Source organism: Haemaphysalis longicornis, unplaced genomic scaffold (genome assembly GCF_048455015.1).
Source record: "Haemaphysalis longicornis isolate Haplotype H1 unplaced genomic scaffold, Haemaphysalis longicornis Haplotype H1 scaffold_5, whole genome shotgun sequence".
Classification (NCBI taxonomy): Eukaryota; Metazoa; Arthropoda; class Arachnida; order Ixodida; family Ixodidae; genus Haemaphysalis; species Haemaphysalis longicornis.
In genome coordinates, this window is record NW_027526385.1 from 27,251,281 (window position 1) to 27,272,129 (window position 20,849).

General features: G+C 46.0%; 1 protein-coding gene across 1 annotated transcript in view; it reads left to right on the forward strand.

Annotated features, from left to right (window-relative positions):
- The first annotated feature begins 2,404 nt into the window (after positions 1-2,404).
- The window catches only part of LOC144137988 (uncharacterized), a 36,662-nt gene continuing 18,217 nt past the window's right edge, over positions 2,405-20,849 (forward strand). The window contains exons 1-2 of the mRNA XM_077670019.1: positions 2,405-2,659; positions 18,431-18,730. Coding sequence (XP_077526145.1) covers positions 2,525-2,659; positions 18,431-18,730 — 435 coding nt within the window. The 5' untranslated portion in view covers positions 2,405-2,524. The remainder of the gene's footprint in view (positions 2,660-18,430; positions 18,731-20,849) is intronic.

Sequence of the window (20,849 nt, forward strand, 5' to 3'; positions counted from 1 at the left end):
TTAATTAAGTCGGGATGCGTGGTCAGCACTATGTCTAGAACTGTGGAGGTAGACAAGGTAATGCGGGTTGGAGCATTAACCAGCTGGGTAAGGTTAGTCTGAACACACGTCAAGAAAGGCAGCACTGTCAGCAGAAGTTTTGGATATTGTTGGAAAAGGGGGAAACGACGAAACATTAGAGAAGTTAAAATCACCTAGGAGAAACATAGGCGCAGCCGGAAACCTTACTGGCAATTTCGTGGAAATTTGTTTGTTTTTTTTTTCCACACGCAGTTTGACAAGAAATTTGGGAAATACTTTACGTAGTTTTTATACCACCTGCCTTCATAATTTATTGCGCGCATTCAAAAGTTTCACACGAAGGACCGAAACCCACATGGGCAATATCTTTTGTGCGCATAATATTTATATGCGCTATACTCTATTTGAATGTAACCTTCCTCTATGGTTTAGTTTTCACAGGCCATTAAAAAACGTCAGCACAGCTAGCGCTTTGCGTCCTTCAAGTAGCCCCAACATTTGTTGTTAATGGGGGTAGGGACCTGCAGGTGAAGTGATCGATGGCACTAATACAGCTTACTACGCTACAGAGCCGAAAACAGTTAACCAATGTTAATGTCAATCACTATACGTCCATGTTAACTAATGATCAACGCATTCCGTGCTTCTGGGCTCGTGGCGGCTCGGCGAATATAGCCCAATTTACTGCAGGGAATTTTTTCGCTACTTTGAACGTTTAATATGCATGCTCTCCGAGCCCTCAGCCTCCCATTGCTCGGTTGCACCACATTGCACCGTGAAAAGGTATAACAGTGGTTGTTTGCAGAATATACGTAGTACACACCCACAAGCCCACGCGGACGTACTACTCGCCGTAACTTCGCTAGTCAAACCATGATTTTGCACTTCCACAGAATTACTCTTTTGTTTACAATAAGGTGGTCAGAAATATGCGCACACAGAGAGTACAATATCATTCCTCACCCAGTCCATAAAACGCTGTCCTCTTTCAAGCGTGGTCAAACGAAGACCCTATAGTTTGGGTTCCGAAACTCGACCCTGCTTTTATTGCCAATACTATCCTGGAATTTTCATTTTTGATCGAGAAACACACTGCGATCAAAAGTTCGTATATATCTTGCAGGCATCGGTAATTTTCCTGCATGTTTGTGAAGCAGAATAAATAACACCTGAGAGAAGAGATCATTAGTACAAAATTAAGGGGAGCCAGCCTTTTCGAGGTATATTTATTCTCATGGAGAGCAGGATTAGTGTTTACAGCACACATTATTTACGCCGATAGGTGTTTCTGCCGTACTACCTATGAGAACGTATGGTGAACACATAACCGTAAGAAATGTGCGAATAATTGGGAAAATTACTTTGTATACGTGCAAGTTATTTCGTAAAAGCAGGATTCGTTAAGCAACCGTTCCTGTTTAAACACAATCACATGGCCACTTCGAGCCTTACAAGCAACAGATCGTTCTTAACATAACCATCATCTTCTATGTCGCTACAGTCAACCCTGGTAAAAGGAAAACACACACGAGCATTGCTGTCTCCTATTGGTCTACAATAGAACATCCTGTCTTCCCCAGACACATCTGGCGTCGCGCAGACCACCCGTTCTTGTCGCGTTTTCAGGTTAATGATGCTGAACTTCATTTCTCTCGTAAAGGGCCAGTCAAGAAATTCGTCTTCTTCACGCTCGTGAAGTCGAACGCAAAAATAAAGACAAACGCTCTCACCCACTTTGTGGAATTCGATTCCCCAGGACAGAAAGTACCGCAGTAGATATCCCATGCCACATCTTCTCTGAGTCCAACGCTTTTTCAGTGTTTTTTTTTTTTTTTTTTTTTGAGAGCCGCATATCCCCTCATAACTCTTTGACTGACCTTCGGGGTTGTTGGAAGTGATTTCAGTACTGACGTTATGGTGGTCATGAAGGATTCGCGCTGTTCTGAGTAAAATGCGTTTGTCAGCTACGTTGCGATCAGACACTGTCCCAAGCTCTTTAGTTTGCGCATGTTTTAAATGTTCAATCTTGCGGAAAAGTTCAATGAGTTTTTCCCTTCGCGAGCCACTGTCCAAGGAATGTTGATCGACTTTATTATCTAGTTCGCCTACTCATTCTTCTAACTTTTTTTGGCACTCAAGCAGGGCTTTCATCTCAGCTTCACATCGAGCCAAACGTTGTAGAACTTGAACTGAGGCTGTTCCAACTAGTTCTGTTCGTGTTTCTTTCAAATAGTTTTCGTTGAGGCAAAGCTCAACGAGTTTGTCGCTCAGCGACCTTGTATCCCATGAAAGTTGGTCAAGCTGACCATCTAGACCGCGTACTCGCTGCTCAATGTTTTTTTTTTTTTTCCAAAACTTCCAAATGTGTCCTTTCCTCACCATTCGGCCTAGGTTGTGCTTCAGGCGCAGCGCGCAGTACAAGTGCTGTACATCGGGATTTCAGGTGTGCGCACACGTCACGGCTGAGCACCACCGCCGAGCACGTGGGGCAGCGGGTCAGGTGATGCTGGCGATCGTGGCGAACGTGGTCGGCGACCAGCGAAGCTGGAAGGACAACACCGCAGCCGTTGGCTTTGTTCCACCAGCGCGCCTACGTGAAGAAGGCAGGAGGAACAGTGCAAAGGAAGAAAACGACGTGGTGAGCGCTTTTTGCAGATTTAATGTTCAATGGCAGGTGCGCTATTGGTAGTACCGGGCTGTAAGTCAAAAGCGAAGCTAACATGACTCGGCTTCAAAGCTCACGATTGGTTACCCGGATACATTTAGGAGTCGAAGTGGCCCTTACATTGCGTTCCGGCCACCGAGTGGCACGTTTTGTGTGCGCGCTGCACCTTGGCGTGTTTCGTTATGTAGGACAGGTTTTCACCACGCAGGTTGACCGACTGCATTAGGTTTGGTAGGTATCGCTTTTTGGGGTTTAGATGCAAATTACTAAAGTAGTACCGCAAGAGGGACAATTGATAGGGGCACTAAAGTCTGTATGATGGCTAATTTTAACTGAAAGATCGTGGGATTCGTAGCCTTCAAATCTTTTGTTTGACGCCAAAGGATGCCTTCACTCCTTTTAGGCTGGCTTTACTCTGTCTTATTTCGTTCTGTTTTCCTTTACGTGGAAGTGCACGTCACAAAGTGCCCAGAGCGTTCTGGGGCCAGAGTTTATTCGATCGTCACCATCTTCCCGGAAAATTGTTTCACTTTCGTCAGAAGTATTGCAAGCAGACTAGCAATTCTCAACCAAAACCTCCCATTACTACAGCTTTTTAAGCTGAATTGATGATGCTGGTTTTCGTACTGGGAATTCAAATGGCAAAGACCTGGTGAACCTGGTTTGCACCTTTGCGTGAACTTTCGAAGCGGAACTTAATGTGGCCAGGGGAAAGGAAAATCGGATGGTTACGTGTCCGTAGCAATCTACTTGTGCGCATCCCCGTTGTCATACATAAAAATACCAGGTTGAAGAGGAGTTGGAAGTAAGGGAAAAGAGGCGATGGAGAATGTATCACAGCGTGTGCGCAGCGACCTACTCGTGATGCACAGCTCAAGAGGCAACAGTGGCAAGGGGCGGAAAAGCGGTGCAAGCTGAGCAGCGTCAACGTGGTGAAGGCGAACAAGCGCCGCACCATAAAGCGTCACTGGAGAACTATCTGTACGTTCTGAATGGGTGAATCCCTATAACGTGGCTTATCTTCGCAAACAGAATAGGCCATTTGAACTGTACAGTGTATGTATTATTTTCAGAACGTTTTCCTTTTATCTGCTCTTTTGTGTCAATAGTAGATGGCCCTATACAGGAAAACCTTTTTGCCGCCGGCAATGAACGATAGATAAGGACGTAATTAACCGTGCAATGACGAATTTCTCGGGTACAAGTGGCCAATTCTTCCAATGCAGTAGTAGCATAGATCGACAGGCTCACTGACGAGTGCACTCACACCCCCCCCCCTCACCACTCATGAGTGAGTGATGAGGGGGGGGGGGTGAGTACACAGCATGCACACAGCACTGAGGGAAACACTTTGATGCTGCTACCTCCGACATGATCCGACTAATTAGTCACGTTCCTTCTTTAGCAATTTAACCGAGGACTGACTGACGCACGTGTCGCCCCCCTTTTTTTTTGAGGCCTTCACGATAGCGAAAATGGGTGACACGTACGTCAGTCAGCCCTCGGTTAAATTGCTACAAAAGGAACGTGACTAATTAGTCGGATCATGTCGGAGATAGCAGTATCATAGTGTTTCTCTCAGTGCTGTGTGCATTGTTCATTTTTTACCGGTTTCCTTATCCTGTCCTTTTCCTTGTCTTCTTTTTTGATTGCTCGTAAAGGTATGACGTCGCATGTGTTTTCGTATATATTTCAGAACGCAATAAAGTACGCCCAGTTGCTAGTCAGCGTTTGTACGGCATTTTTTCCGTTCTGTCATCCGGGTCCTTGCGTTGTTTGTTCGAACGATCTATAGCAAACTAGCCCAAACCCCAGCCTCAATTGGACAAAAGTGTCGGCACCCCGATTATTTATTTCCTATTGTTCTCGGCAATATCTTCCATCTTATGACGATAATACGTTAAAACGCCGGCCTGTCCACATAACCGGTTACTGATAAGGAATCAGCCGGCACTTGAAAGCAAGCCGAGTATCGCTAGTAGATTTATCCTTTTAATGGCTCTACGCTGTGAACCTCGGCGGATTTTTCGTGGGCACGAAGACAAAGACGCAGTGACGCAGCCGCTAGTATATACAGTAGTGTGGCGCATGGAGGCGATAATAAAAATAACCATGCGTCGCTCCGTCTAACCGCGACGATAGTTGAACGCGAAGTTTTCTCGTCAGCAATTTCTTTGTTGTAGTCTGAGTTTGGTTTTCCACGCCTTCAGCTTTCCACTTGACCCGTCCGCACTTTGAACTTTTTACCGTCAACCTTGGGAATGTGATTTCCCACGAATAAAAAAAACATCGGGTTCATTCATCGTCTTCGTTAGACGGAGGGGAGCGTGATTTTTGGCTGAGTAACTTATTTCGTGGTGCATAATTCAGCATTTAACAAAGTAAGAGACCGTTGACCAATCCTAAAATGCGAGTATGTGATACTTTGGGGGCGTGCGCCCATTTTTTTTAGAATAAACGCAGCAACTCTAGGATATGCACTCCATTGGCCTAACATTTGGGTTTACGGGATTGAGTTCTTTTTCGAGTGTGTGCCGGTTCAAGGTATTACACTTCAAAATGTGACGTTAGGCCTAGCGTCTTAAACCTCAAAATGACACTTTAGGCATAACTTCCGGCATCTAACCACATGACGGCATGTAGTGCAATGCCATTCTGATCGCACGTAAATCCGTGGTAAACGCTGTCGACGTTCATTGAAAAAATGTGGTTAGGCCAATATAAGTCGCACCGCCGCACGCCTGCGTCCCCCTCCCTTTGTTACCCATCAACCTTTAGGGGAGGGCTTCTTAACTTCGCCCACAATTACCACCATCATCAGCGAAAGTTGGCTTCTCTGTAGTGCGCTCGGGTGGACTACAGACGATGTCAGTGAGACGACGAAAGGTTAGCTTTAAGAGAAGCTCCGTGGCCCAATGCTCGCTTTTTACTTCCAGCCGACTGTGCATATTTCAGACTTATGCAACACCACGCAGTAGGATATATGGTAAAAGTTATGTTACCATTTGTAAACTCCACCCCTTTACCCACATCCTCATAACTGGCGAAACCCGGCAGCTGCTTCATCTGAACACGTACAAATGCACCACCCACAAAATGGGAAAGGAGAACGAGAAGGTTCACGATACCGCCTAGTATACACAGAACCGTAGAGGGATAACTGTAAACACTACCGCCTAATGCACATATGCTGCTCAAAAATTCGTTCAAGTTAATATTTAAGGCACGCCTACCTATCTCCGAACAGTGAGTTGTAAATCCCTCCCCTGTTCATGCCTCACCTTTCGTCGTAGAAGGTTTTCCGCTGGATATTTTTTACTGCTGACATCTGCGGCTGAAACATCGCCGTCCAGTGGAGCGGCACACCCAGACGAGGTAACGCAGCTCTCGTAGCATGGTTCGCATAAGGTGTTCCCACACAAGAGATAATACGTCAGCCTTGGAATACTGCCACACGCACGGCATATTAAGGCGGCTGGAATAGGCTCCACGAAACTCAGCGGCCTCCTGTCAAGGTACTCTGAATATCCGACTACAGTAGAGTCCACTTATAACGATACCGTTTATAACAATATATCGGATATAACGATGAACATCTATGGCACCATCAACTTTTGTATTCTTTCTATGGTAAAATAAACCGCTTATTACAATGCTCCAGTGCCCCGATATCGGATATAACGATTGAATCCGGTTATATTGCGCAGCAAAAGTGCAACAGTGATGTTTCTAATAACGCGGTTGTGAAGCCTATTCAGGTAGTGTCTTCGCAGGAGGCCCAATGCGTGACACAGTCCCCCGGGGACTTTGTTTCCGCCAAGGACACTTACCTCAGCTAGGTGAAGCACCTATAGGTGCTCTTAGAAAAGATTTGCGCTAGCTTAACACGCGGCAAAAACAAAGGTGACCGACTGTGGCTTTTTTTCCGCAAATTAGTACTAGTATGACCTTGCTGGCATGCGAATAAAATGTTTTGAGCTCTGTTCCGTCTTTTTATTTTGCAACCCGCTTATAACAACTCTCGGTTATAAGGATGGTATTTTCTTGGCACTTGGATATTGTTATAAGTGGACTAGACTGTAGTACGAAGTCGTGGCTGCCATGGGCCATGGCAAAACCCGTGCAGAGGCGGGGGGCGTATGCTGTCACCCTGATCGTTTCGCGGGTGTCTGAGAACGACAACAACGGGACGCCTTTTCGAATCTGAAGCTGACGGGCGCTGTTCGCGTTGCGAGATAAACGCTTCGATATGCTCCGATGGCTCTGCCTTGCGCATCCAACTCCGGCTAGATATGATGAACGCGCGTGTAAAGCACCTGATTAATCCTATATATCGTGCCATTTTCATTCATATTCAATACCAGGATATGTCGCTACCGAAATGTGAAACTAATCAGCAAATTCGGTTTCCTGAAAAGAACGGCCGAGTAGCAAAGAGAAAGCCTTCAAATTGATAATGTTTGGACCTTTATTTCAGTCAAATCCTGGTGAGAGAGAGAGAGAGAGAGAGAAAGTTCTTTAATGAGACCGAAGAGGTCAGCCCTGCGTAATGCTGGGCTTGCTACGTCAGATGGCTGGTGAAGATGTGATGAGGGTTATATGCTTACATCAATAACACAAATAAGAAAAGACAAAACGAAAGAAACTCCACCAGACGGACACACGCACACACACATAAAAAAACAAGAAAAGGCAGAGGCAGTCACAGGCTGGAGTCGAACCCAGAGTCTGTGAGAAAACGCACAAGAGCTTTAAAACCTCGCACCCCACTGCCTTCGCTGTTCCAGGGGCCTAAAAATTTCTTCATCCGAGAGTTATCGCCCGTAATAAACTTCGTGCTGTCGTTCGCGCCAAGTTGAAGCGTGCACAAACACAGAACAGGTGTTCAGTGTCTTCTCGTACACCGCAAAGCGGACACAAAGGTGATGCTATCAGACCGATTTTGTTAAGAAAGCTTTTGGGAAAGGCTAGTTTGAGGCGCAGGCGATGTATAGCACACTCTGTTTGCCTCGATAACACGTGAGGTATACGAAACGTACACTGCGGGTCGAGAGCGTAAAGGGGGGCGTACTGTAGGTCCGGGTTCCGCCAGTGCTGCAATTGCATGCGCCATCCAAAAGTTGTGGCTATTCCGTTGACGTCATCCTTGGATAAAGGGAGTTGTGCTGCTGACGAGTTCTCTGAAAGTGTCCGCTAATCTGTGATCATTATATACTTCAGCAGGAAGTCGCGAGAGGGCGCGTGCGTAGGAGATAACTCACGGTCAACCCATGCCAATTTCATTCCTGCGGCTCATACGTGAGACTGGCATGCAGGCACAGCTCTTAAGCGCCGACTTGTGTCACTGCTATGAGGACATGAGTCTAATGTAGGCAGAGCACTTAGCGCGACCGCTTTTGCCTGATGTTTGCAAAGAAATCGAGCACATAAGACTAATATCGGGCACCCACTGGGTTTGCCGGGGTAGATGGATTTTAATAATCATTAGTGTTCGTAATCTTTTATACAGATATGAAATATATATCCTGTCACTTGCACTCTCGCGAGGAAAAATAACAGGTGGGCCGAACCATTCCCGTTGTACGAATTAACCGGCGAAGCTGTTTTTGTTTCGTTAAAGGACGCACACTCATGAAACAAAACACGATTGACTGCGCGCGGTGCAAACGAGTGCGCGATCAACGTTTTGAGCCTGTGTAATGCAATGCAGGCTATTGCCTTTAGAGAACTCTGCAACACTTTTTGAGCAGTGCCAATAAGCTTCGGGACCTTTATTTTGCAGTGCCAGGAATACCCGATCCAAATATTTCGCGTGAACGCGAAGCGGTAAGCTCGTACATCGCTGAGAAAGATGCAGGAAAACAAAACACGCTTTCTTCAAAATCCCTAGTTATGCAGCGCCGTAATTACGTTAATTAAGGGGTAGCTGTGCTATTGGCTGTTGCAGGTTAATTTCGAGTTTCTACATGCAGCACCGTTCGAAGTAGAATGATATATTCATAATACATTTTCCACCACACAAATGTCTTACTTAAAAATTATAAAAAGAGCCGCAGAAATGTTTTTCTCTCGCGTTTCCCCCACAATCCGGCGTCGTTGGCGGCGCTGTGTACAAACCTCATCTAGAGTGCTGTAATGCACACACGCTGTTCGAAGGGTGAGTAAACCAAAGCAACTGAACAGCTAGCTGCGGAGAGAGAGGGACGGGAGAAGCGGGAGCCTTCGCAAAGTACTTGGCCCTGGAGGTCATGTTCCGACCTCAAGGGACTCCTCGTCTGCACGGAAGTCTGCCCACTGTGGCGACTGGACACCATTCCCAACCTCCGCAGGCGGATAACATGCGTCCCCATACCCTGCATATTGATAATAAACTAGGGCTAGAGCATCGTATGCCTTGCCCTATACTCCAAGAAAAAAATGGGCAGTGTTGTGGGATGGATGCGCATTACACAAATCTTCTGTCTATAAGGCGAATGCTATACTTGGCTGACACTTCAGAGCACTGGATAAACATGTATTTTACCCAGTTGAGAAATAAAAGCGCATATGCGACGATCTCAATTATTTCATTGCGACCGTGGCAAACGCGAATATATATAGTTAGCGATTAGACTACTCGGTTTTTGACCAGGTTTGAATGTAGATAGAAAGCAATTGCTGAATTCAGTGTATCAATACGAATTGACCTCCTACAAAGCAGGCCTGCATACTACCACATGAAAAATATCAACCTGAGCAAGCCCAAATACACGCTAGATATGTGGGCAAGAACCAGGATGATGTGCTTTAAAATAAACCAGCCCTGCTTTCAATCTTACCATACCGGTGCAGTTATTTTACCGCTGTGATATGTGAATAACAGTAAATGCTTGCACTTCCACATTTCTCGGCGCCCTCATTACCGTGCTGCCCATGGTTTCACGGAGACACATTATGAAAACAGACGTCCGCGTAGCTGCGAAAATTAATTTGGAATCCTACTATGGTATACAGATTAGGTAAAATAGTGTACACTTAGGGTAGGCATAACAGGAAAGAAAAAGGTATACTACCCTGTGTACCTGGGTTGGTAACCAAATCGTAACCGCCTTTATCCGCTACTATCTTGTATACTTTGTGCAAGATGCTCCCAGTAGAATGCCTCTCCATGCTCTCTACAGGAGCGATTCTATGTGTTGCGTTTACGATTCCGTGCATTGAGTATGTGAGAAATCAGTACTTTAAAAGACATCGCCATTGAAACCACTGTCCGAGAGTGCTTTTAAATACGCGTATTAAATGCGCGTATTACGACAAGATAAACCCTGTCTTTGGCAGGCTCCACTAAAAAGATGCACCATGTTCAGTGTTGCGATAAAAGTGACGCTCGATATGCACGCCATTTACCTAAAAACAAAAAAAAAACACTGAGATAAATGTAAGGATTTACGAACAGCGTACGATAGCCAAATGGTTAAAACACCTTACGTAGCTGTGAAAAACGCTGTCCAGGGTTACCCGTCGAATTGAAACAGTGGACGCAAGCACCGATACTTTTTCCAAACGCAGAGAAAAAATATCCGTGAATATTGAGCGTTTGCGGCACGTTTTCATCGCGGGCGGTAAGCACTTCAGGATGAACGATTGTTCGCTCGTCGATATAGAATTCATTTTCCCGACGTCTGGAAGGGTATGATACAATTTATTACATGATTACTCAAGCGAAATGATGGGTGTGATTGAGTACTATTCTCCCATGACCCACACCTTATTCCTTAGAAACATCTAGCCCAAAACTATACGACTAAACTTTTCACGTACTTCATAGTCCTGATTACGTCCAGGCGTGCAACTGAAGCTACAGTAAGTTTGGTGTCTTCCGCTAAAACTGGTCCTTGTGATGAAATTACAAGCAGAATTTCTCTCCGATTGTCGCTTTCAAGTGCAAGCAATGATTGTTTTGGAGGATTTCGCACAGCATTAGTGTGGTTTTTAATCACCCAGATCTCCTGCTACACGGGAGGGCATTATTACAATAAAATTGAGAATACCTGCCTGTGTATGTGTGCGGAGTGGGGGGGGGGGGGGGGATTGAGTATGCGTGTATGTATGTGGGTATCGCTGCTCACGCTATCGACTGCTGTTATGAGCGGTTCAAGTCAAATTCTGGTAAGAGCCAGACAGCGAGCCACCAATTATTGCTCTTTAAAATTGGCATGACCGATTGACAAAAAAGTCTGTCACGTCGTTCTTTTTTCTTCGACTGACAAAGCACCTCTCTCTCGTCGTTCTCGTTTTTTTTTTTTCGTGCAGTGCTTTTTAGCGCTCTTTTTCTTGAAGCAATATGCACCAACTAGCAAAACAGCATATTTTACTGACAAAGAATGGTTCACATTGAAAGTTCGCGAAGTGGGTAGGTTTGTGTTCAACTGAATAGGAGGAGCCGTTAAGGACCCATGGGCGGCTGCTTCGAGACTGCGCTGTTCCTCACCATATTTTGAAAAACTGTCTATTCAAGCTATGGAGTGCGAATGTAGCTTTATTGCCGAGACCTACCTTATGTTGACAAACTTTTGCCGATAGGAAAATGTACCAGCTGTCCCATGTAAACCCTAAATAGGGGAACGTGAGGTCAGCATATTAAATTTACTTAAGTGCCCCATGTCATCTGGGGAAGCACACCACGAAATTTATTACTTCAAAAACTTTCGGCGGACTTCTTCTAAGCCCATTTCAAGCCCCACTTTTTTACTTCTATGGCGTCGTAAGCTCCTTTGCAACATCATACCCATAACCATTTGTAAATATTTACAGTTATATACGTAATTTTAATGAGACATCACGTAGTTTTGCACTTTTCAGATATCCACCACCAGCTCCTAAACGACGATTTTAGGTGGTAGATTAAACCAAATTTATTTCCGTAAAACTTGCGATTACACAAAGTATTAGGAGCAAAGCATCTCTTGCTCGGGGCTATGTCCGGCGTCCGTCCGTTGTCCGCACCTGTCCCCCTACACTATAAAAAAAAGAAATAGTTAGCGGCGCCCGGTTTTGATGCCACGACTCTCTGGCCGCAACGGGAGGTACGCGGCGCTCTTCCCACTGCGCTACAAAACCGAGACAGGAGCGAGTGCTACGAACGCGCCTTATGTCCTTGACTCATTCAAACTACGTCAAGAAGCTACTGATACAACGAAGGCGTGCGAAGCTGAACGTCAGATGTGTGTTCAAAGCACGATGGCGGTGACCTCTCACCCCCTCCCCCCGCTTCGCTCCACCCCGTTGCTTAAGTGGTGACCGTGCAGTGCCTACCGGACCAGACGAGTCATCGCCGTTGTCTCTCAGGGTGGCACCTCGGCGGCGCCACACCGGGTTTACTGAGTGCAACACTCAGCTACGGTACGTCTTCCGTGGTAGCGCCTCTGTGAAATTCAATCTCTCTCTCTTGCATACACCGCTGCAACCCTCCTGGATGGCGCGAGGTCGCATGTACCGCCAACCAAGCTCCCGCAGTGTCCTCATACGACATTAACTTCCTACCGCTGCCTCTGCTCCTCTCTAGACCAACGCCCTCCATGACGTCCACGGAAACAGGGGCCAATCGGCCAGCCTCGCATGTCCCCGTGACCACCGTGGCCACGGACCTTCGGCTGAGCGCCAGGGACCTACACCCGGAGTATCCGGATGCCTGCCGCAGCCTGCCACCCGAACGTGCTCCTGAGGCCACGGCCACGGAGCACCGACGCATCACCTGCAGCCCAACCCCGATAGTGCGCCGCGCCCAGAGCCTGCCGCGCCCGCCCTCGGGATCTACAGCGGCCACCGGAGCCCCAACCACAACCGAGACACTAGAGAACGCCAGCAACCAATTTCACTGCCTTCGGACGCCACGAAGTCAGCCCATGCCCCGTACAACCTTCGCAAGAAAGTGTCTTCTGCGCCGACAAACTGACTAGGACTCAGAAAACCCGGTAATGCAGCCTCCTACCTAAAACGGTTCTTAAAATTAAGAAAGATTACTGAAAAACGCATACGTTCCCAATTGCACGTTTCCGCACTTTCACAATATCTGTATGCCGCGGTAGCTCCATTGGGTTTGAGAGGTAGGCTGAGAGCTGCAACTGCCCAACTCTCCCCATCCAACATGAGGAAGTGGCAACAGGTACTAGACAACGCATCCTTGCAATTAACGCAGATAATTCTAAATCACTACGAGACTATGTCCCATTCCCTCCACCAGGAAGAGGAAATTCTTAGTAAGGAGCTAAGCGAAAGAGAATCAGGCCATCTACGCAGCTACGAATCCAAAAAGGCATCCTCCATATCCGATACAAGAGTCCGTAAATTTTCCCGAGATAATATTCCTAGCAATCACTACACCCGTAAGAATAAAGTTAGCCCCACTACTAATGGCTGTCCATTATCTGGAAATGCACATAAAAATCGCCCCTTTAACGCGATTAACGCACCAAATACTGACCATTCACCATCTCACATTAGCGACGATACTAGTTGGTCTGCCAACGCAAACCCAAATTTTTATCCCCCTTTTGTCAGCTCTCCCCAGGCTATCAAAGCTAACAAAAATCTCACTGGAAATGAGATGAACCTCTCTAGCCTTACCCTGTCACCAGATCAGATGAGCGCCTTGTCAAAAGGTCTGAATTTTTGCCCGGCAACTGGCGGTTTCAACGAATTTCAACTTTTTAAGGACTTAGACAACTTCGCCAGAAATATGAGCCTGCGAGAGTACTTTCATGACCGTCCTCCAACAGACTAAGCCCGAACCGCATTGCCTTGCAATAAGCACTGGACCCCTCCCACGCAGCGCGATACATGCCTCGACATGTACATTAAAGCCGTTCATCGCGATGTACGAGCAGCATACCAAAAGCAAATCCCTTTTCCGCTGTAACATCACAAACAAGGAAAAGAAAGCCCTGGAGGAACTCGCAGGTTGCCCCGAAATAGTAATCAAACCGGCCGATAAAGGAGGCGCCATCATGATCCTCGACAAAGCTGACTATGTCAACGAGGCTCATAGACAACTATCAGAATCTGCGTTCTACAAAGTACTCCCTAGTGATCCCACTAATGATTATAAGCTAATTGTCAAAGAAAAACTCATTGAGCTTGTTCAAAATCAGGAAATAACTGAAACAACTGGTCGTTCTCTTATCCCCTTAAGCCCAGTAGCCGCTAGATTCTACCTTCTTCCTAAGATTCATAAAAATAACAACCCAGGTCACCCCATTGTCTCTGGCATTGGTACTGTCACCGAGAACCTCTCGCGCTATGTCGACTCTTTCATTCGCGACATTCCCCCCAGCTTTCCATCCTTCATTAATGATACAAATCATTTTCTCTCGGATATCATGAAGATGGAAATCCTCAACCACTGTTTACTTGTTACCCTACATGTCGTGTCGCTATACACTAACATTCCGCATGCCGATGGGATCACCGCTGTATCATGTGCGTATGAGTGGTCGGCGGGTGACAAACCTATCGATTCTCTCACCCTTGAAACTTTCCTTCACCTTATCCTTGAGCTTAACAATTTTGAGTTTGATGGTGTGAATTACGTGCAAGTCAGAGGAACGTCAATGGGAACCAAAATCGGGCCAAACTACGCGGATATCTTTATGGAATGTCTAGAATCAAACTTCCTCGCAACCCGAAATTTGAAGCCATTGTGCTACAAAAGGTATAAGATGGTAGATTCATGATATGGAAGCACGGTAAAATGGAACTTCTTGCGTTTATTGAGGCTTTCAACCTTGCGCATCCTGCTATCTCCCTCTCTCATTTCTACTGTACGCACAGCATAAACTTCCTGGATGTTACTGTCGCAGCTTGTCAGGGAAGACTTCAGACTAATCTCTATAGAAAACCTACGGACACGCGCCAGTATTTCCACTTCCACAGCAGCCATGTCAGGCACTGAAAGGCTGCAATACCTTATAGTCCATCTCACCGTTTTAGTCGAATCTGCACAAGCCAGGCGGATTTCGATTCTAGCTACAGAGAACTTAAAACCGCGCGCTTGAATAAAAAATACCCAGAGCAGGTCATCGATGACGCGATTACACGAGCTAACCAGTTGAACCGCAGCGACATTCTCCCTAAAAAATCTCCAAAACCCAATCCACAAACAAACCCCGTTGTGACCCATTCGGCCTCTCCTCCGAAAGTTGCATCCATACTAAGGAAACATCACAATATTATTAACGAAGTGAACGCCTAAAAAGAATATTTCCCGAGCCGCCACGCGTTTTTTATAGACGCAGCCAAAATTTGGGCGACGTTCTCACCAAATCCAGCATCAGCCGACCACAGACTATTGGTTGCATGCCCTGTAACAAACCACGGTATAAGGTATGCCCGCAAATGACCACCACACAGCTCGCAACCCGCATAGCTTCAAACTATTATTAATGTAAAAGGGAACTTTAACTGTGATTCCGCCAACGTCGTATATCTGCTGGAATGCCCCCTCTGCACGAAACAATACATCGGCCAGACTGAAACACCCTTTCGTTTGAGGTTTAACAATAACCACTCTCATGCATAAACCTGCCCTTCTTTGTCTCTGTCAAAGCATGTTAACACTCCTGGTCATTCTTTTGAACAACTGAAGGCCACAACTCTTGCATTTAGTTTTAAACCGCATCACGATCGCGAGGTTCATGAGTCCTACCTCATCCATAAGCTTAAGTCAGCGTCGTTTGGCATCAATGAAAGTTATTAGAAATTGACGTGTCTTTCCCCCGAATAAAATTTCAGATGCATTTCTCAATCTAGTGTTATTCCTGTTCATTTCTTTCCTTCGATAATATTTTCCCATCAGTTGGCAACCAACCGTAGGTGGTTATAGTATCGTGCTAGCACCGCGTTTTTTAGCACAATGGCTTCACTAAACCAAATTTGACAAGCAAGACTGGAAATTATGTTCTGGGTAGAAGGCTGCGGTACTATTGTTAGCTTTGACACTCTCACTTTGTAATCAATTTGTGCACGCGATCGTGTGTGATTGCTTTCCCCTCCCCTTTTTTTATTGCTGTTTTCAAAAATTCGTTGTTGACTGCCTCGCCGTTCCCTGAACTGGTATCATGAGCCGGCCAGATGCATACCGCCCTTTGCCGCGTCATACGCGTGCACCTGCCTTCTGTTTTCTTTCTTTTCATGACTTGTTTGACCGTGTCTTTTTTCTGCTCTTTGTATACCAATGTACACTCATTTCCTGTCGAAACTGCCTGTCCTACTGCTTTTGGGCGCCACCCTTGCCTCCCACCAACTGAAGCCAAGTGTCTCATGTTTCACTCACCTGACCCTGATCTTAGAACGGGTGTGTATGGGCAGATGTTCGCCCTTTGTGTGTGTGGGCTTATCTTCTTTGGACCTTCTTCATTCCTCGTGACTGATTTTTCTGCCGATGTCAATCACGTGCATGGGCATATCTTGTTTTGACCCCTCTTTCACCCCTGTTGCCATGGGGGAAGAGGGGGAATTACCTTGTTTTTTTTTTTTTTGCCTGGTTGTTTATTATCTTGTTTGGCTCTTTTTTCTAATATTCGTACCGCGTGACTGTGGGTTCCTGTTAACCTTTTTAGATTTTTTATTTTGTTTCCCTCCCTCTTCCACTTCTCTCATTCTTTTGCTGCCCACCAGCCATGATCGCATTGTACAAACTTTCGCTTCCCTTGCCGTGCCCTCGCCCTTGCTACATTTTCTCTATTATATAACCCGGAAACCAACTGATTCTGTGCTCTGAAGAAAGGAATCCCTCTTCCTGGAACGTCAGTAACCTTTTATTTTTATTTTTAATGTCTTTCTCGTGTGTCTCTGTCTCTACTTCCCTTATTTTTTGCGCTGTGTGGGACTTTTTATGCTTCCAGACTATATGCGATCCGGGATTTGGTTTCAATAATACACGAGAGAGCAGACACACGTATGAAAACGATGATTGAACTAACGTTTCGATTGGGGTCCGGTCTTCGTCGAGTCACTGTGACGAAGACCGGACCCCGGTCGAAACGTTAGATCAATCATCGCTTTCATACGTGTGCCTACTCTCTCGTGCATATATATATATATATATATATATATATATATATATATATATATATATATATATATATATATATATATATATATATATATATATATATATATAGAAATAAGAGTTGGCAGTCAAGAAAACCTCGGTAAGCAAAGGGGAGGATGTGGTAGGGTAGGTCATTGAAACAGATAAGGAATCTGGAAAGAAAGAAAGAATGTGGAGAAAAAATGCCCGCCAGGTGGGATCCGAACCCACGACCTCCAGAATACCGGTCTGGTGCCTTTGCTTTCCGACGTTTTCTTGACTGCCAACTCTTATTTCTGAGTTATTTTCAACAAGCCCCTCATTTCCTATTCTTATTCGCTATATATATATATATATATATAGGAAATGAGGGGCTCGTTGAAAATAACACAGAAATAAGGGTTGGCAGTCGAGAAAACCTCGGAAAGCAAGGGGAGGATGTGGTAGATCATTGAAACAGATTAAGAATTTGGAAAGAAAGAAAGAAAGTGAAGAAAAAATGCCCGCCAGGTGGGATCCGAACCCACGACCTCCAGAATACCGGTCTGGTGCGATAACCACTACGCTACCGGCGGGGCGATTTTCCCATTCACTTTCTGGGGTATTTATGTTAGGTATGTTTGTTTCCTATGCTTGGGGGTGGTAGCCAGCGCCATTCGGACTAATCGGGGTGAAGGGGACCTTCTTTTTAACCCCCGGGTCGTGACTCGAGTGTCTACGACATGTCCAGAGTGGTCGACCAGCTTTGAACCCTCTTAAGCTCCCTTTGGCAACAAGACTGCCAGAACAGAGGCCCTCGCTATGCATGTAGCGAATCAGAATAGGAAATGAGGGGCTCGTTGAAAATAACACAGAAATAAGGGTTGGCAGTCGAGAAAACCTCGGAAAGCAAAGGGGGCTTTCTTTCTTTCTTCACTTTCTTTCTTTCTTTCCAAATTCTTAATCTGTTTCAATGATCTACCACATCCTCCCCTTTGCTTTCCGAGGTTTTCTCGACTGCCAACCCTTATTTCTATATATATATATATATATATATATATATATATATACATGGATAACTCTAGAGAAAGATAAAAATCACAAAGCGCGCAGAATTAGCGTACGTAAAGAGTCGGATGCACAGCCAGAACAATAACAAAGAAGGTTTACTCACGTAGCGGCAACTGGACTTGCCTTATGAGAGTGCAGTTAAAAGTGTGTAACTGCACTCTGATGAAGGCACGCTACGTGAGTAAACGTTCTTTGTTATTGTTCTTGCTGTGTATCCGACTCTTTCCTTATATTATATATATATATGTGTGTGTGTGTGCGTGTGCGTGTGCGTTGCGTGCGTGTGCGTTGCGTGTGCGTTGTGCGTGCGTGCGTGCGTGTGTGTGTGTGTGCGTGTGCGTGCGTGCGTGCGTGCGTGCATGCATCGGTTAACAATCTGAGGCTTCTAGATGAGCACAAAGCCGCACGGTTTCTATAATTGTTCGGATACTATGTGGACGCATTCATCTTATCTAGCGGGATTTGGCTGCCCGAAGTACCTTCTGCCATCGAAGCATATTGACCAGCATATCTCGGAACGCAAACAATTCACGTCAGCTGTAGGCTTCAAAAGGCGTCCCATTGCCGTAATTTTCCGGCACCCTTGCAACGAGTCGGGTGGCAGCATACGCCCTCCGTCTCTGCAGGCCCCTGGACAGAACATGGCCCATGGCAGCCAAGAGTTCGTAGTCGTCGGATATTCCGAATACCTTGAAAGCAAGCCGCTGAAATCCGTGGACCCCATTCCTGCGGCCATCATCTGCAGCACATGTGGCATCATTCGGAGACAGACGTTTTCTCTTCAATGTGGGCACGTCTTATGCGAACCGTGCTACCAAAGCTGCACTACCACGTCTGAGTGCGTCTGTCCACTAGACGGCGATGTTTCTGGCATAGACGATGTCATCAACAGGAAGTATCCAGTTGAGAACCTGCTGCGAAGAAAGGTGAGACGGGAGGGAGGGCATGTGCACGACTAATTGTTAGGATATAGGCGTGCCTCTGACACACTTTCTTATAGGTATATTACTGCTCTCCCTATGGAGGATGATGGTAGCTGTAGACCCATTGTAGATATCCTCTAGTATTCTTACATAATGCTCATCTACCACATGGTTCCGTAATGCCTGAATGACTGCTAGGGTTTCGACCGAGTCAAATGCTTTCTCATAATCTATGAAGGCTAAATATAGGGGTTCAGTATACTCAGCGCACTTTTCTATAACCTGATTGATCGTGAGAATATGCTCCATTGTTGAATAACCTTTACGGAACTCTGCTTGTTCTTTAGGTTGACTGAAATCTAAGGTTGCAGAGATTCGGTTAGCGATTACCTTGGTAAATACCTTGTAAACGACTGAGAGTAAGCTGATCGGCCTGTAATTTTTCAAGTCCTTCATGTCGCCTTTCTTATGGATTAGGATGATGTTCGCGTTCTTCCAAGATTCCGGTACCATTGCGGTCATTAGCATTGCGTATACAGGTTTCCTAGTTTTTCAAGTACAATTTCTCCGCCATCCTTCAAGAGGCCTGCTGTTATCTGATCCTCACCAGGTGCTTTGCCCCCTTTCATTTCTTTCGAAGCCTTCCTTACTTCTTCGGTCGTTGCCGGTGGGATGTCGATCTCCTCTGAACTACTGTCTCGTTCGGCATTATCCTGTATGTCCCCGCTACTGTACAGATCCCTATAGAACTCCTCGGCCACTGTGACTATTTTATCCCTATTTCTGATGAGATTGCCTTGCTTATCCTTAAGTGCATACATCTGATTTTTCCCCACGCCAAGACGTCTCTTCACTGCTTTCAGGCTACCTCCGTTCTTTACAGCGTATTCGATCCTCTCCATATTATACTTCCGTACGTCAGCTGTCTTACGCTTATTGATTAACTTCGAGAGCTCGGCTAGTTCTATTCTGTCAGCTGCGGTAGAGATTCTCATGGTTTGCCGCTTCCTGATTAGATATTTCGCCTCCTGTGAAAGTTTACCAGTATCCTGTCTGGCCATAGTGCCCCCGACTTCTACTGCACACTCCGTGATAATGCATGTAAGGTTGTCGCTGGCTTCCTGTGTCGTAAGCTCGGCTTCCTCGTTAAGGGCGGAATATCGGCTCTTCAGCGCGATTCTGAATTTTTCTACTTTACGTCTTACTGTTAGCTCATTTATTGGCTTCTTTCGTACTAGCTTGTTGCGGTCCCTCCTCAAATCTAGCATTATTCGAGATCTTACCATACGGTGGTCACTACACCTTACCCTTCCGAGCACTTCCACATCCTGCCCGACGCCAGGCTTAACGCATAATATCAAGTCTATTTCATTTTTGTGCTCCCCATTCGGGCTCCTCCAGGTCCACTTCCAACTCTCCCGTTTACAGAAGAAGGTATTCATTATGCGTAGGTTATTCCGTTCTGCAAACTCAACTAGTAGGTCCCCCCTACTATTTATACAGCCCAGACCATAGTTCCCAACTGCCTTGTCTCCAGCCTGATTCTTGCCTACTTTAGCATTGAAGTCCCCCATAACTACGGTATACTGTGTTTTTACTTTAGCCATTGCCGATTCCACATCTTCATAGAAGCGTTCCACTACGTGGTCATCGTGGCTGGATGTGGGCGCGTAGCCCTGCACCAACTTGAGCTTGTACCTCTTATTGATCCTAATTACAAGACCTGCTGCCCTTTCGTTAATGCCATATTCGTCTATAATGCCAGCTATGCTTTTATTGACTAGAAATCCCACTCCCAGTTCTCTTCTGTCCTCTAGACCACGGTAACATACGACGTGTCCATTTTTCAGCACCGTAAAGGCTTCGCCTGCCCTCCTAACCTCGCTAAGCCATATTACATCCCATTTAATGCCCTCTAATTCCTCGAACAACACCTCGAGACTTGCTTTGCTAGATAAGGTTCGCGCGTTAAACGTTGCCAGGTTCAGGTTCCATTGGCAGCCTGTCCGGATCCAGGGATTCTTAGCACCTTCTGCTGCGTCACAGGTCTGTCCGCCGCCGTGGTCAGTTGCTTCGCAGCCGCTGGGGACTGAGGGCCGAGGGTTAATTGGCGTATTCAAGG